At 47.5% G+C, this 13,434-nt stretch overlaps 1 protein-coding gene across 2 annotated transcripts in view; it reads left to right on the top strand.

The window, feature by feature from the left end:
• EPB41L4B (erythrocyte membrane protein band 4.1 like 4B) overlaps nt 1-13,434 on the top strand; it is a 142,024-nt gene that overhangs the window by 125,231 nt on the left and 3,359 nt on the right. For both annotated transcript variants that reach the window (XM_029203340.1, XM_029203338.1), the window contains exons 23-24: nt 5,973-6,041; nt 12,562-12,707. In XM_029203340.1, coding sequence (XP_029059173.1) covers nt 5,973-6,041; nt 12,562-12,707 — 215 coding nt within the window. The remainder of the gene's footprint in view (nt 1-5,972; nt 6,042-12,561; nt 12,708-13,434) is intronic.

Raw genomic sequence — 13,434 nt, 5'->3', positions numbered from 1 at the left:
GCACACAGAAGGTATGCTGGAGGGCTAGTATTTCGGGCTTTCCTTGGCATCATTGGCTTTGACCTTACTTCACTCCAGAGACCTATCTCCATGAGTGCCGAAGCGTCCTAGAGGGGAAGAGGGACTCCAGCAGCCTGCTTCTCCCTTTGTCTGGTCCTCTTACCTCCATCTCTTCCATTTGTTCCTCCCAGCATCAAAGAAATGCGAGCTGCAGCCCTTTCTGCCCTTGATGTTAGGGTGATGGGGGGCGTGGCATCTGTGTCTCTAAAGACAGCCAAGGAAGGCTAGACTTAGGGTCTGGGGCTGGAAGAAAGTCTTAAAGCTGTGTCCCTGCCCTGGTTCCTCAGGCCAGAACTAGAAGGACAGGGAGCTGGAGAGAGAGGAGTGGGACAGATTTTCTTGCCTTCATTAAAGCAAGACACTATTGGAGCTAGTTTAACCCTTAATGTCTCTTTACCCTTATGATCCAGTCTCTGCATGGAACGAAACATGGTCCAAACAGCTAAGATTGATAAAAAAGATTCAGTCTTTAACTGGCATCTCTTAAGATAATGAAAGAAGATTAAATGAACACCTCCTGGTAACAGTTCTTGAATCTCATTTTGCTTCTCTCTTAATTCTCTTGCACCTTGCACTTCCCCAAGGACTTACATCCCCAAACTCTCCACAAAAACATTCTTTCTAGCTTCACTCTTGTAGCATCCCCTGCTTTTTCCCAGCTCTTTTCTTCTGTAATCCCCAACTCTTTTATTACGTAGCTCAATTTAGCAATCCAAGTCCTACAACCTCTGCAGCTCTGTTGTCTGCCCATTCCTGGAATCTGCATCGTAGACTCTTCAAGATCAGATAAGAGTTTCTGCCTGGGAGGGAAGCTTGAGGGTGTGAGGATGGGAAGGGAAGAAGGCAAGTGAGTGAAGACAGCACGCACTCTCCCTCTGGTGTTCTCATTTGGTGTGCAGGGGGGTGTGGGTGTCGGTAGAGTGTGGGGTGTTAGAAGGTGGGCACACGGACACATCAATCATGTTGACCTTGGGATGCAGAGTCCCACCCTCTACTCCAGGTCAGTCATGCCAGCTTCCTTCCCCAGGTAACACAGCCCGTGAACACCCATACCTTCTGTGTCTCTGATGCTCTCTCTTTGGGGCGTGTCCCTCCCTGATCCCTGTACTGCAAGAACCACTCACCCAGCTGCAGAGCATCATAATCCAGGTCTCGTCTGGGTCAGGGGACATTAGTCAGGAGTTCCTGTGTCAGGGAGGAGATGGCCTGGCCAAAGGAAGGTTGTGTAGGGCCCAGAATGGGCCCTGGGTTGGGTGTCGGAAGAACTGGGTTTCCATTTGTCTCAATAACTTAGTTTTTATTTTGAACCTCATTCTAGCAGGAGAGCTGAAGCTTAAGCTCAAGTCAAATCAGGAGCCTCTTCAGTCTTCCTGGGGTTCCATCCGTGCTCTTCAGGGCACGGGGAGAGGGACGGAAGTCTCTTTAGTTTGTGAAGTCACCTATTTGCTGCTACATCTGGGACACCCGCTGCTTCACTTAATGCCCCTTTTGGGTGGGTGGAGATCGCGGTGCCGCTGGGATGTGAATCCCTATCTGCTGGACACAACCACACAGCCATTCTGCTCTGCTCTCCCATCTCTACCTGAGTAGAGGGGTGCAGGTCCCCATTGCTCTTTAATCCCTGTCCCCCAGCCTCTGCCTATGAACGGGGGGCCCAGAGACCCTTTGTGCAGCACTCACTAATGTCTACCCGTCCTCCCTTTCCTTCTGACTTCTCTCGCTTATCCTCAAGCTGGCAACCTCTTTTCTTATCTGGATGAAGGCTTACACATTTTCACCATCATTTATCTATGCCAAAACCTTTCTGTTCCCCAGAGAGTCAGATTTTGGAACTCAAAAGCCATATAGAACCTAGGTGCCTAAATGTAGAAAAGACCCAAGGAGGAAAGGAAATACCAGGAGAAAACATAAATGGTGTTTCAAAATAGTATCCTATTACATGTGAAATCCTGTTCATTTACTACAAGTCAGAAGTGTGGGAGCCCCAGGGATGTTCTTTTGTTTAAATCTGCTCAGATGCATTTAGAAATCTGAGTTTCAAATCTGAGATCTAAATCTCCATTTAGAAAGGTCAGAGATGCTTGTGGGATGGACCAACATTTCTTTACCATAAAAGTCCAATGCTGGGCAAAGCTTTAAGTCATCCATTATAATCTTCAGTACAGACACTGGTGGCCAGTACACATTTTGGCCTCAAGGCAGAATGTCCTTGTTTCTTGGTGATTTATGCCTTAGTAGCACCTTATAGAGCATAACATTTATCCTGAGGACCAGAGCGGGAGGGGGAGTTTAAGTAGGGTGGGAAAACTTAACTGCACATTAGGTGACTAACGTGGACTCCCTTGTTTCTGAAGAATGGATTTAGAAACAATCAACAAGAGGGTCTAGACCCATGGATTTAGACTTTGCAAATGCAATTTCTGCATCTCCCACGTCTGAATAGTAAAACAAGGCTATTATGGAGACCATCGTAAATAATGGTTGTAAAAGCCCCTTGGAGATCACCTAGGACTGCACAATAGTAAAAAGGATGGAGTTAGATCAATTTGGAGATGGAAAAGAAGGCAACAACTTTCCTGATAATTTTTCAGTGAAACTTTCCCAGAGGCTCTACTTGATTCATTATGGCAGGATCATACCAACTACTTAAGAAAACGCTCATGAGCTAAAAGATGCATGTATTTGTTCCCTGGGGTAATGGTTCTTTCCTGAGACCCAAACTGACCCTGTCAGTGGCTCCCTCCCCTGACATCAGAGCATTCTTCCCTCACCATTCTCATTCTCACCAGTACAAGCTGTTGGATCTCTGCTGGGTGCATGGCGCTATTTAGGGCTGGGGCCAGGGAACCCGGTATCCCAAATGACATGGCATTTTCTCACAATGCTTGGTATCTCCTAGCTAAGCAGCAAGCCCCCTCACCCCCCAGTGCCAATATGAGATGCCAAGGCCTGGGTCCATAGATGTGGGAGGAGGGTCACGGCCAATATATTTTCTGAACACAGATAAAGAGCCATGGCAGATTACATGTTAAACTCTGTGTTCCTCCTCACTGATGTACCTCTTTCTTGTAGCTCTCTGTTGGGCATCTACTCACTTAGCCACTTATAATGTGGGCCCTTACTTAGCAGAGTACAGGGGGCCATGGGGCATGGAAGGCAAAGACTCTCCAGTATGTGGCCATTGCTCATTTTGCCCCCATGGCTGGCTTCACTGATTCATCTGAGCTCTTTCTGGCTTGGCCTGGGCAATGCTTCAGAATCCTCAACAGCACCCTGGTCCCGTGCACTTAGCACAGGACATAGCCCCTACCTGCCAGCCCCAGCAATGGGTTTTGATCCGCCGTTCTGCTCAGATAGTGGAGAAGACAGAGGAGGGCCAGAGAGGAGGAGAGAAGGTGGAGAGAGGAGGGAAGAGGGAGGGACCAGAAGCCAGGTGGCCAGAGGCTGGAAGGAGGCTGCGGGTGAGGCTGGCTTGAGAGCTGTCTGGGGTCGACAGATCCATCTTGCACTGTGCTGTCTTTCTCTCCTTCCCCTCCCTTCTCTCCTCTCCTCGTGAGCAGGCAGAGCCCGCCAGCGCCCCCCACTGTGCCCACTCTCGCTGTCCTCCTCCACTCTCTCTCCCCATGAAGGAAGAGACCACTGGAGTTTGCATGCACCCTCCAATCAAAACGAGGCTGGTAGGTACCCTGGCAGGGAGAGGGGCCCGGCCAGGAGAGGTGAGGCGGGCAGGAGCCGCCAGGAGGCAGCCCGTGGGTGTGCACGAGCACCAGACCTCTGGAGGAGCCCGGGGCCGCAGGGGCTCTCACTCCAGGATGATTGCAGATTTTGGAGTCCAGCCATCCCTGGTCAAACTGGGACCCACGGCTGTGGTCCTGCCCCTTCGTCTCTAGGTCTCAAGAACCGTGAAGAGTTTGTTCTCCTAGAGCCGTGCTGAGGATAGATGCTTTCCGCAGAGAGAAAAATTCTTAGTTGCATTTCTATTGAAAACAAAAGCTTTTAACTTGTGTTTTCCTGCTATTTATCAAGATGACAATATGAGAATTATATAATGACTTGAAGGGAATCACCCATAATCCCAACCTAGCACAACTTTTTTTCATTTTTGCATGTTTCCTTCTAATATTTATTTGTATTCATTCATAATTTTACATAGTTAAATCAGAGTATTCATATCATCTCCTGTTTTCCTCTTTTTGCTTAATGTTTTATTGTTTCTAGCTTGTTCTTGGTACCACCTACTGTATATTCCATCAAGTGAATGGTCCACCATCTACCTAACGAACTCTTTACTGCAGGACACGTGCTTTGTTTCCAGTTTGTCACTATGCGAGGGAACACAGATAGCTTGTGTGTCAGGTATTTTATTTTCTCAGGCCAGACCCTGCTGGGTTCAATAATGCAACTTTGGCTTTGCTAAAGTCATTCTAAAGTGGTGATACCAATGACCATCAGCGCCATGATCAGAAGAGTGAATGTGCTTTGCCAGAGCCCAGCAACCCAGAGTGTAACTGTTGGAATGTCTTTTTCTTCTTTAGAGCAGGTATAAAATAATTCTTTGAAGTTGCCCACTTTCACATTTCTTTAATAGCGATAATAATCCTCTTTCCCCCTTTTATTTCATGATGGTCTGAGTCTTATCTGTATGTCACTTTGCTTTTGGTCTCAGAGCACCACGTTAGGCCCTGTGAGGAGAAAGGCTGCCCCCAGTCCTTCTCTTGCTATGCTGCAGGCAGTCACTACCAGCAACCCGAGTTGGCACCTGAGTCCCTGGGAATTTTGAGATATTTAAAGAGACTAAGGAGAGTTTGAGGAAGGGGAGCAGGCTTGGGCTGGACATCTCAGTGCCCACTGCAAGGACATTGTCATTTCTAGATCAGTTGAGTTGAGACCTACTCAAGTCATTCAGAACCCTCAGCAGATTTGGGTCTGGTCTGATGTGTTCCTGACCCTCCCTACCTTACCCTCCATTAGAATGACTCAAGGCCATCAGGTAGCTACTCCAGGGTCCATAGGCAAGACTCTGAGAGACACTAAGGCGGTGGCGCATAGGGAGTGGTGGCCTCGGTGTCTTGGCTGCAGCCCTCTGGTGGCGGGTGACACAATGTGCATTCACCAGCAGGCAGTTTCTACGCCCCTGTGGGTTGCAGACAAAGCTAGTGCCACAGTCATCAGGACCCTGGGCCTGCTGGCAGTCCTCTAGGCCAGCTTAAAGAAATACACACACCCCCGCTCCCCATCCTCCAAGGCCTCCAGGAGGCCAAAGATGAAATGACCCAAGAGAAAGAAATGGAAGCAGAGGCTCTTTTTGGCCACTTAGCCCTACCTGATCATGCCGGGGCGTCCACCCTCTTTCAGACCCCAGCACGGGGCACTTCTGATCACCATGCCTTCTGTTCCCAAGGCCACGGTGGTGGGACTCTCCCATGCTTACATGGGTTTCCCTGAGGTTTCCCTGTATGGCCCAGAGTTTACAGGGAGCCCAGCAGCTAAAGTGAACAGACAGGGAATCCTCCTGGCCTGATTAGTCCAGGCCTCCTGGTACTCTGTCCAGTCTGATATACTGTGTTCCCAGATGTGCCCTCTCGTCCATTCTCCACAGCTGCAGGGGAGCCGTCAGCAGGCCCCCAGGGAGCCCTCACCTGCCTCATTATATGCCCTGGTCGTGGTCAGGGCGAGGAAGACTCCAGCCTGTCTTCCTTGCAGCGGCCTGGCCCTATAGCACAACAATGGGCACAGATACGAGCGCTGGGCAACACTCCTAGCGACCCTTGGTGTATTTCTTCAACAAGTAATGAAGGCTCGGTGTGTGTCCCCCTGAAACCTTCAGTTCCGTTTAAAAATGCACTGCCAAAGATTTCAAAACTTTGTTTTCTAATCTGAAAGTAACACTCTTCTCTGTCTCTTTTTTGAAGATAAAAACATTCCCGGCTGATACAGTGACCCCTTTTCCTGATCCTTTCATAACAGGGCCACAGTTTACCGTAAGTAGATCCGGAAAACAGATCTGTGTTTCGAGATATTGTTCCCAGGTGGCGTGCTTTCCTGTGGTTCGCCAGCCAGCAGTGCCAACAGCTTCTTTTTTTTTTTTTTTTTGCGGTACGCGGGCCTCTCACTGTTGTGGCCTCTCCCGTTGTGGAGCACAGGCTCCGGACGCGCAGGCTCAGCGGCCATGGCTCACGGGCCCAGCTGCTCCGCGGCTTGTGGGATCCTCCCGGACTGGGGCATGAACCCGCGTCCCCTGCATCGGCAGGCGGACTCTCAACCACTGCGCCATCAGGGAAGCCCCCAATAGCTTCTTTTGATCACTGTGAACTCTGTGAGTCTGGGAAGGAGCTGGGGTTTGGGGGTCTGCATCTTCTAGTTTTGTTTTATTGAGGTGAGCTTCATGTAACATAAAATTAACCATTTTAAAGTGACAATTCAGTGACATTTAGTACATTCAGTGTCATGCAGCTACCACCTCTATCTAATTCTAAAACCTTTTCATCACCCCCAAAGGAAACCTCATACCCATCAAACAGTCACTTCCCATTTTCCCCTTCCCTCCGGCCCCTGTCAACCACCATTCTGTCTTTTTGGCTTTGCCCAGTTTGGATATTCCATAAAAATGGAATCATATACTGTGTGACCTATTGTGCCTGGCTTCTGTCACTTAGCATAATGTTTGTAAGGCTCATGCACACTGTAAGATATATCAGTACTTCATTTCTTCTCATGGAGGAATTAATATTCCATTGTACTTATATACCGTAACTTGTTGATCCATTCATTCATCGATGGGCATTGATGGGTTGTCTCCACCTTTTGGCTAATGTGAATAATGCTGCTATGAACATGCAGGTACCTATATTTGTCTGAGTCCCTGTTTTTAATTCTTTGGGGTTGGATCTGCATCTTGATAATGGTAAGATTTTAGGTTAAGTTATTTTACCACTCTGAGCACCAGTCTCATCTTATTTAAAGTGGAAATAGTAATAAGAACATCCTCCTCCTTATATCTGGTTGAGGCAAGGATCAAAAGGGATCAAGAACTTGAAAGTACTTTACCGACCACCGACCACCCCCACAAATGTCAAGTACGACTGTCGTTTCTCAATGCTGGAGAGGCAGGTGGTGTATTTAACAAGAGCAGGTAGTCATGACAACTGGCTTTCCCGTTACCATGGCTCCCTGTGTCGCTGAGCAGCTTATTTAAACTCTTTGCAAACTGTTGAAATGTGTTTAAACATTTAAACGTAGTTTCCTCATCTGCAAAATGAAAGAGTTCGACGATTTTCAGGATTCTTTTCAGCTGCTCAGCTTTTTTTCCTTAACTAAAAGCTTCTGCAGAAGCTCATCATCTACTGAGCAGAAGTGGGGAGGCTCAAATGGGGGTGGGCAGAAGAGGCTCCCTCCTCTTTCCCCTCGCCCTCTCCTCCTCCCAGGGATCAGAGTATGCGATTCCTAGAACCAAGAACCAAGTGGTCCCTGAGGCTCCTTCCAGAGGCCAATCTAGAGGACCTGTGAGGTGGCCTAGGGGTAGCTTGAAGTGCAGTCTCATGGGTTAGGTGATGGTCGCTACCTGAGGTGGCCGGCCGCATGAACAGGGAGGGTGTGAGCAGTGGCTGATTCATGTTTCGGAGGATGAGCAGAACTGGGAAGGTGTTCAGCAGTCCATGCAGAGACAAAAGCATGTTTCTAGAACAATCCATGCTAGGGTCATGATCTACTTCCAGAACCTGCCTTTTAAGAGCCAGAGAGCAGAGACACAGGGGCTGGGCCGGGCTGTTCAGTGCTGCTGCCACAACATTCATCTGGCCCCTGCAGTTGGGCTAGGCACAGCTCCCCAGCTGGAAGCTCCGGCTCTACTTCCTCTGCTGGCCGTGGCGGGCACTCTGGCCTGCTCCCCAGCCTTGGCAGTGCTGTGAGACACCCAGGGAAGCCCTTCCTGAAAAGCTGGGGGCCAAGATGGAGCAGGAAGCCAATGTCAGAAACCATGCTGGGACTTTTAAGAACTGGGCAAGAGGGCTTTGAGGCAGCTGGAGCAGGCAGGGGGAACAGCATGAACCAGAGTCCTGGGGCAGAGGAGTCATCCCACATTCAGGAGAATGAAATGAAGGCCAGTGGGCCTAGAAGGCAGAGAGCAAGGGTGTGAGGCATGAGAGGAGGAAGGGGAGGAAAGCAGGGACAAACCCTATAGGGCAAAACCATGCTTGGCTTTGTAGGCCAAAGGAGGGGCTCTGATCTGGATCCTACGAGCAATGGGAAGCCTTTGAAGGACTTTGAGCAGGATAGTAACAGGGCAGCTGCATTTGGAAATGAGCCCTGTGATGGCAGTGGGAGCAGAGCTGGGTTCAGGCAGAGTGGACTCAGGGAAGTAGCCTAGAAATCTAGGACAATAGTTCAAGGGAGAGAAGGCAGAGAGTGTGATCCAGAGAGGTGTTGATGGTGGAGGTGGAGAGGTGTGCACAGATCAGGGGGATATTTAAGAGGCTGGTAAGGGGGACTTCCCTGGCATTTCAGTGGTTAAGACTTCACCTTGCAGTGCAAGGGGGTGTTGGTTCAATCCCCGGTTGGGGAGCTAAGATCCCACATGGCTGGTGGCCAAAAACCCAAAACATAAAACAGAAACAATATTGTAACAAATTCAATAAAGACTTTAAAAATGGTCCACATCAAAAAAAAAATCTTAAAAAAAAAGATTCTTAAAAAAAAAAAAAAAAAAGAGGCTGGTAAGGAATTGGATTGGATGAGGGAGAGGGAGGGCCAAAAAGGGCTTCCAGATTTCTGACTTGCAGAATGTGGATGGAGAGTGGGTCCATTCACTAAGATAAGGAAATCTTAGGGAAGAGTGGATTGGAAGGGATAATGAGTTTGCCTTTGGCCATGATGTGTTAGAAATGCCTTGGAAACATCTGAATGGAAACAGTGAATGGGCAGTTGGATATCCAAGTCTGTATCAGGAGACAGGACTAGACTGGAGATTATAATTAGGGAGTTACTAACAGCTGGATGGTAACAGAAGCCAAATTCATGAGCTTCAGCTTCCTAATTTTCTTACCCCCCTGTGTCATATTATCTTTTCCTCCCCTCCAAGGTCAAGACACTTGACCTTGCTACAGGGTTGCCCTCTCCATAGGCCTCCACACCTATCCTGACCACAGTCATGGGGGAGCTCAGTGGCTCCAGGGAACTCCACACAAAGTTTTTCTGGCCGTTGATCCAGCATTGACCTTGGGTCTGGTTTCAACAACCAGGCTCCTTGCTTAATCCTGAGACCAGTTTCTGTCTTGTATTTGAGCCTGTTAACTCTACTTGATACTCAGCTCAGGGCCTTGGTCTGTCTAAGATGAGGGCCCCTGCCTGCCTCTGGTCAGATTTCTGTCCCATGTTCTTCTGCCTAACCTGGTCTGTCCCTGTGTTATCTGCTTTGTTCCAGCAGAAGTTTGTTCATTCATTTCTTCATTCAACAAATAGGAAGGCAAGTTCTCAGGGTTGAGATTTAATAACAGTAATTTTCACTGCTCCCTAAGGTCATTCTTTTTTATTTATTTATTTATTTTTGGCTGCGTTGGTCTTCATTGCTGTGAGTCGACTTTCTCTAGCTGCGGCGAGCGGGGGCTACTCTTCCTTGCGGTGCGCGGGCTTCTCATTGCAGTGGCGTCTCTTGTTGTGGAGCACAGGCTCTAGGTGCACAGGCTTCAGTAGTTGCAGCACGCGGGCTAGGTAGTTGTGGCTCGCGGGCTCTAGAGCGTAGGCTCAGTAGTTGTGGCACACAGGCTCAGTAGTTGTGGCTCGTGGGCTCTAGAGCGCGGACTCAGTAGTTGTGGCATACGGGCTTAGTTGCTCCGCAGCATGTGGGATCTTCCCGGACCAGGGCCTGAACCCGTGTCTCCTGCATTGGCAGGTGGATTCTTAACCACTGCACCACCAGGGAAGTCCCCCTAAGGTCATTCTTAAGTGAAGCTGGCTCTTTCTTTTTCTACTTTGAGTGCATGGCAGTAAAGAATATAATGACTATTAATAAAGTCTGGTGCCACTGCCCTGATTCGTGCTAAGGCCCTGGTACTTTTACCCACTTTTGCCTTTGTATGTAAGTGTAAATTTCCCTCTTTTTTCCAGAAAGGATCAAAATTGGCATCAAAAGCCCAACCTCCACCCACTTCACTGAAACAACAAAATAACTTCTTACCCCAGCTCCTGTATCAGGAAGGCTGGGCTAAGTCATGCTTTAAAATGACAAATTGAATTTCCTACTCACGCTGCATGTCTGTCAGGGGTGGGCTATGCATTGTGCTCTGTGTTGCTCTGTTTCTGGGACCCAGGCTAATGGAGCAGCTGCCATCTGAAACATTGCTAGTCACAGTGGCAGAGGTGAAAAAAAAGAGGTGACAAATCACACACTAACACTTAAATCTTCCAATGGAAATAAAACATGGCAGTACGTTTCTTTGGCCAAAACAAGGCACATGGTCATGCCTAACTTCAAAGTGGGGTGGGGAAGTGTAATCCTACCATGGAAATCAATGAGCCAGGATTATCTGGTAAACCACACAAGTGACCACTACAGCCCAAAGTTTGTGAAAGCTCCCTGTGGCAAACATCACATGCTAGCAACTCTACGATGCTCCTGTTCTCGTGGTCAATTCCTTGGCATTGCTCCAGCCCAGGCCAGGTCAGTTCTCTCTCTAGAGGCACATGTAAAACAAACAAGGGCTTGTATTTCTCAGTAGTAGTCTTTCAGGACCTCTCAAAGATAAGATTCTCCCCATTGCTCAAGCCAGATATACCCTTACAGAACTACAACTACACCTGGTATTTTTGTGGTTTTCCATGTTTCCCTAGGAGGGACAGCTCATCGTCTGTCTAATCACTAGAAATATATTGATCATTTGATAATTAAAACCTCTTCTTTAGAAAGCCACGTGAAAAATTTCTCCAAGTTTAGGGCCAGGAACTAGCATGAAAACTCAAGTTATAAAATATATAGCTGGGGTAGATAGCTAGTGGGAAGCAGCCGCATAGCACAGGGATATCGGCTCGGTGCTTTGTGACCGCCTGGAGGGTTGGGATAGGGAGGGTGGGAGGGAGGGAGACGCAAGAGGGAAGAGATATGGGAACATATGTATATGTATAACAGATTCACTTGGTTATAAAGCAGAAACTAACACACCATTGTAAAGCAATTATACCCCAATAAAGATGTTAAAAAAATATATATATATATAGCTGGTACTACTGAAAGGATATAAAACAAACAAAAATTATGCATAGAAAAAACGCTATGAGGAAATACACTGACAGTGATAGTAAGGGATTATGGAATTACTTCATTTCTTTACTTTTATATATCTTCTGAGTTTTCTATGTAAAGTAATAAGCATGTCTTGCTTTGTAATGAAAACAACAATAAATTATCCTCTCCAAATGAGGCAGTGTACTCTAGACCAGTAGTTCTCAAACTCTACCATATATCAGAATCATCTGAAGGTCTCGTAAAAACACAGATTGCTGGACTTTGTCCCCAAACATTCTGGTTCCAAAGGTCTTAGTTGGGGCCTGAGAATTTGCATTTTCACCAAGTTTCAAGATGGTACTGATGCTGCTAGTCTGGGGCCCATACTTTGGGAACCACTGTTATAATGGTAAAAAACACCAATTTTGAAGTCAGCCAACCCTGGTTCTAAATACTGGTTCTTAATACTTACTAACTGTGTGACCTTGGGAAGATTACTTAACCTCTTTGAGCCTCACTTTCCTTTTCCATAAAATCAGTTCCAAGATGTGCGTTTTTCCACCTTCTAATATCTCTGAAATCAGAATGTTTATTACAATAGTGTACATGACAGAGTTCGAATGGTTACTTTTTCTTTCTCTGTGGCACGTGCAAAAATGGTGCGTCTTACAAATGATGGTGTCTAACATGTGATGAAACATGACCTCTACCTTTAAGATTGTCCAGAGGTAATGAATGTCAAGTGCTTAGCATAGTGGCTAGCACTAAGCAATATCATTTAATAAATGCCAATTGATTAACTATTATTAAAAAATAACAGGGACTGGGCTTCCCTGGTGGCGCAGTGGTTAAGAATACGCCTGCCAATGCAGGGGACACGAGTTCGAGCCCTGGTCCGGGAATATCCCACATGCCGCGGAGCAACTAAGCCCGTGCGCCACAACTACTGAGTCTGCATTCTAGAGCCCACGTGCCACAACTACTGAGCCCACGTGCCACAACTACTGAAGCCCATGCGCATGGAACCCATGCTCCACAACAAGAGAAGCCACTGCAATGAGAAGCCCACGCACCACAACGAAGAGTAGCCCCCGCTCGCCGCAACTAGAGAAAGCTCGTGTGCAGCAATGAGGACCCAACACAGCCATAAATAAATAAATAAATAAGTAAAATTTCTTAAATAAATAAAATAACAGGGACTGTGTGGTAAGTCTTAGGGAGCAGCTGACAGTGTGAAAATGGAACCCAAACTGAGACTGATTTCCTCTTTTCTGTTTCCTCTCCAGGCAGACTTTAGAGACAGTAAATTACAGTGCTGTCCTGGCCAGTCTTCCCCACTGATTCCAGCAGCAACCCTGAGGCCTTTGACAGAGACCGTCTCCACAGTGCAGACCATCTACACCATTCGGAAGCCTGTTTCTCCAGTGGCCAGGTGAGTCAGATCAGCAGGTACCAAGAGATAACTCTGATGACAGGAAACCAGGCACAGGCTCTAGGTGCATTGTGTTTGTGACATCTACCACTGTCTTATTCATTCTTTTATTCATGTATTCTCTGAATATTCTCTGAATATTGGTGTTTATTGAAATGTCGTCAAAGGCTAGACACTATTCTAGGTGCCAGGGCTGTAGAGTGAACAAATCAGATGAAAGTGCTACCTTTCCGGAGTTTACAGTTTAGTGTTGGGGGAGGGGAGAGAGACATTGAATGAGTGTGTGTATGTGTGTGTGAGATAGTGACAAGTGCTAGGGAGAAACATAAATCCATGAAGGGCAATAGGGCATGCTGGGATGGTCTCACCCAGGTGGCATTTAAGCAGAGAGCTGAAGGTGGTGAGGGGAGCAAGCTGCATATATTTGAGAAAGGAGTATAGTAGTCAGAGGGAACAGCTGGTGCTAAGGCTTCTGACGCGGAGTGAGCCTGGCATGGTTACGAAAGAGTTAAGGGGGCTGGTGCAGCCACAGAGGTAGTGAACGACAGGAGAGGAAACCCATGAAACTGGGGCCAGATTGTGTAAAGCCTTCTTGGCCATAGTAGAAACATTGCTTTCTACTCTGAATGAAATTATTTAAAAAATTGATTGTGCCTTTCAAGACGTGTACTTCCTGTGGGGTGTGTGTGTGTGTGTGTGTGTGTGTGTGTGTGTGTGTGTGTGTGTG

Source organism: Monodon monoceros, unplaced genomic scaffold (genome assembly GCF_005190385.1).
Source record: "Monodon monoceros isolate NGI ecotype Baffin Bay Population unplaced genomic scaffold, NGI_Narwhal_1 Super_Scaffold_5, whole genome shotgun sequence".
Lineage (NCBI taxonomy): Eukaryota > Metazoa > Chordata > Mammalia > Artiodactyla > Monodontidae > Monodon > Monodon monoceros.
Note: the sequence above shows the minus strand (reverse complement) of the source record. Positions and strands in the feature narration are given on the sequence as shown.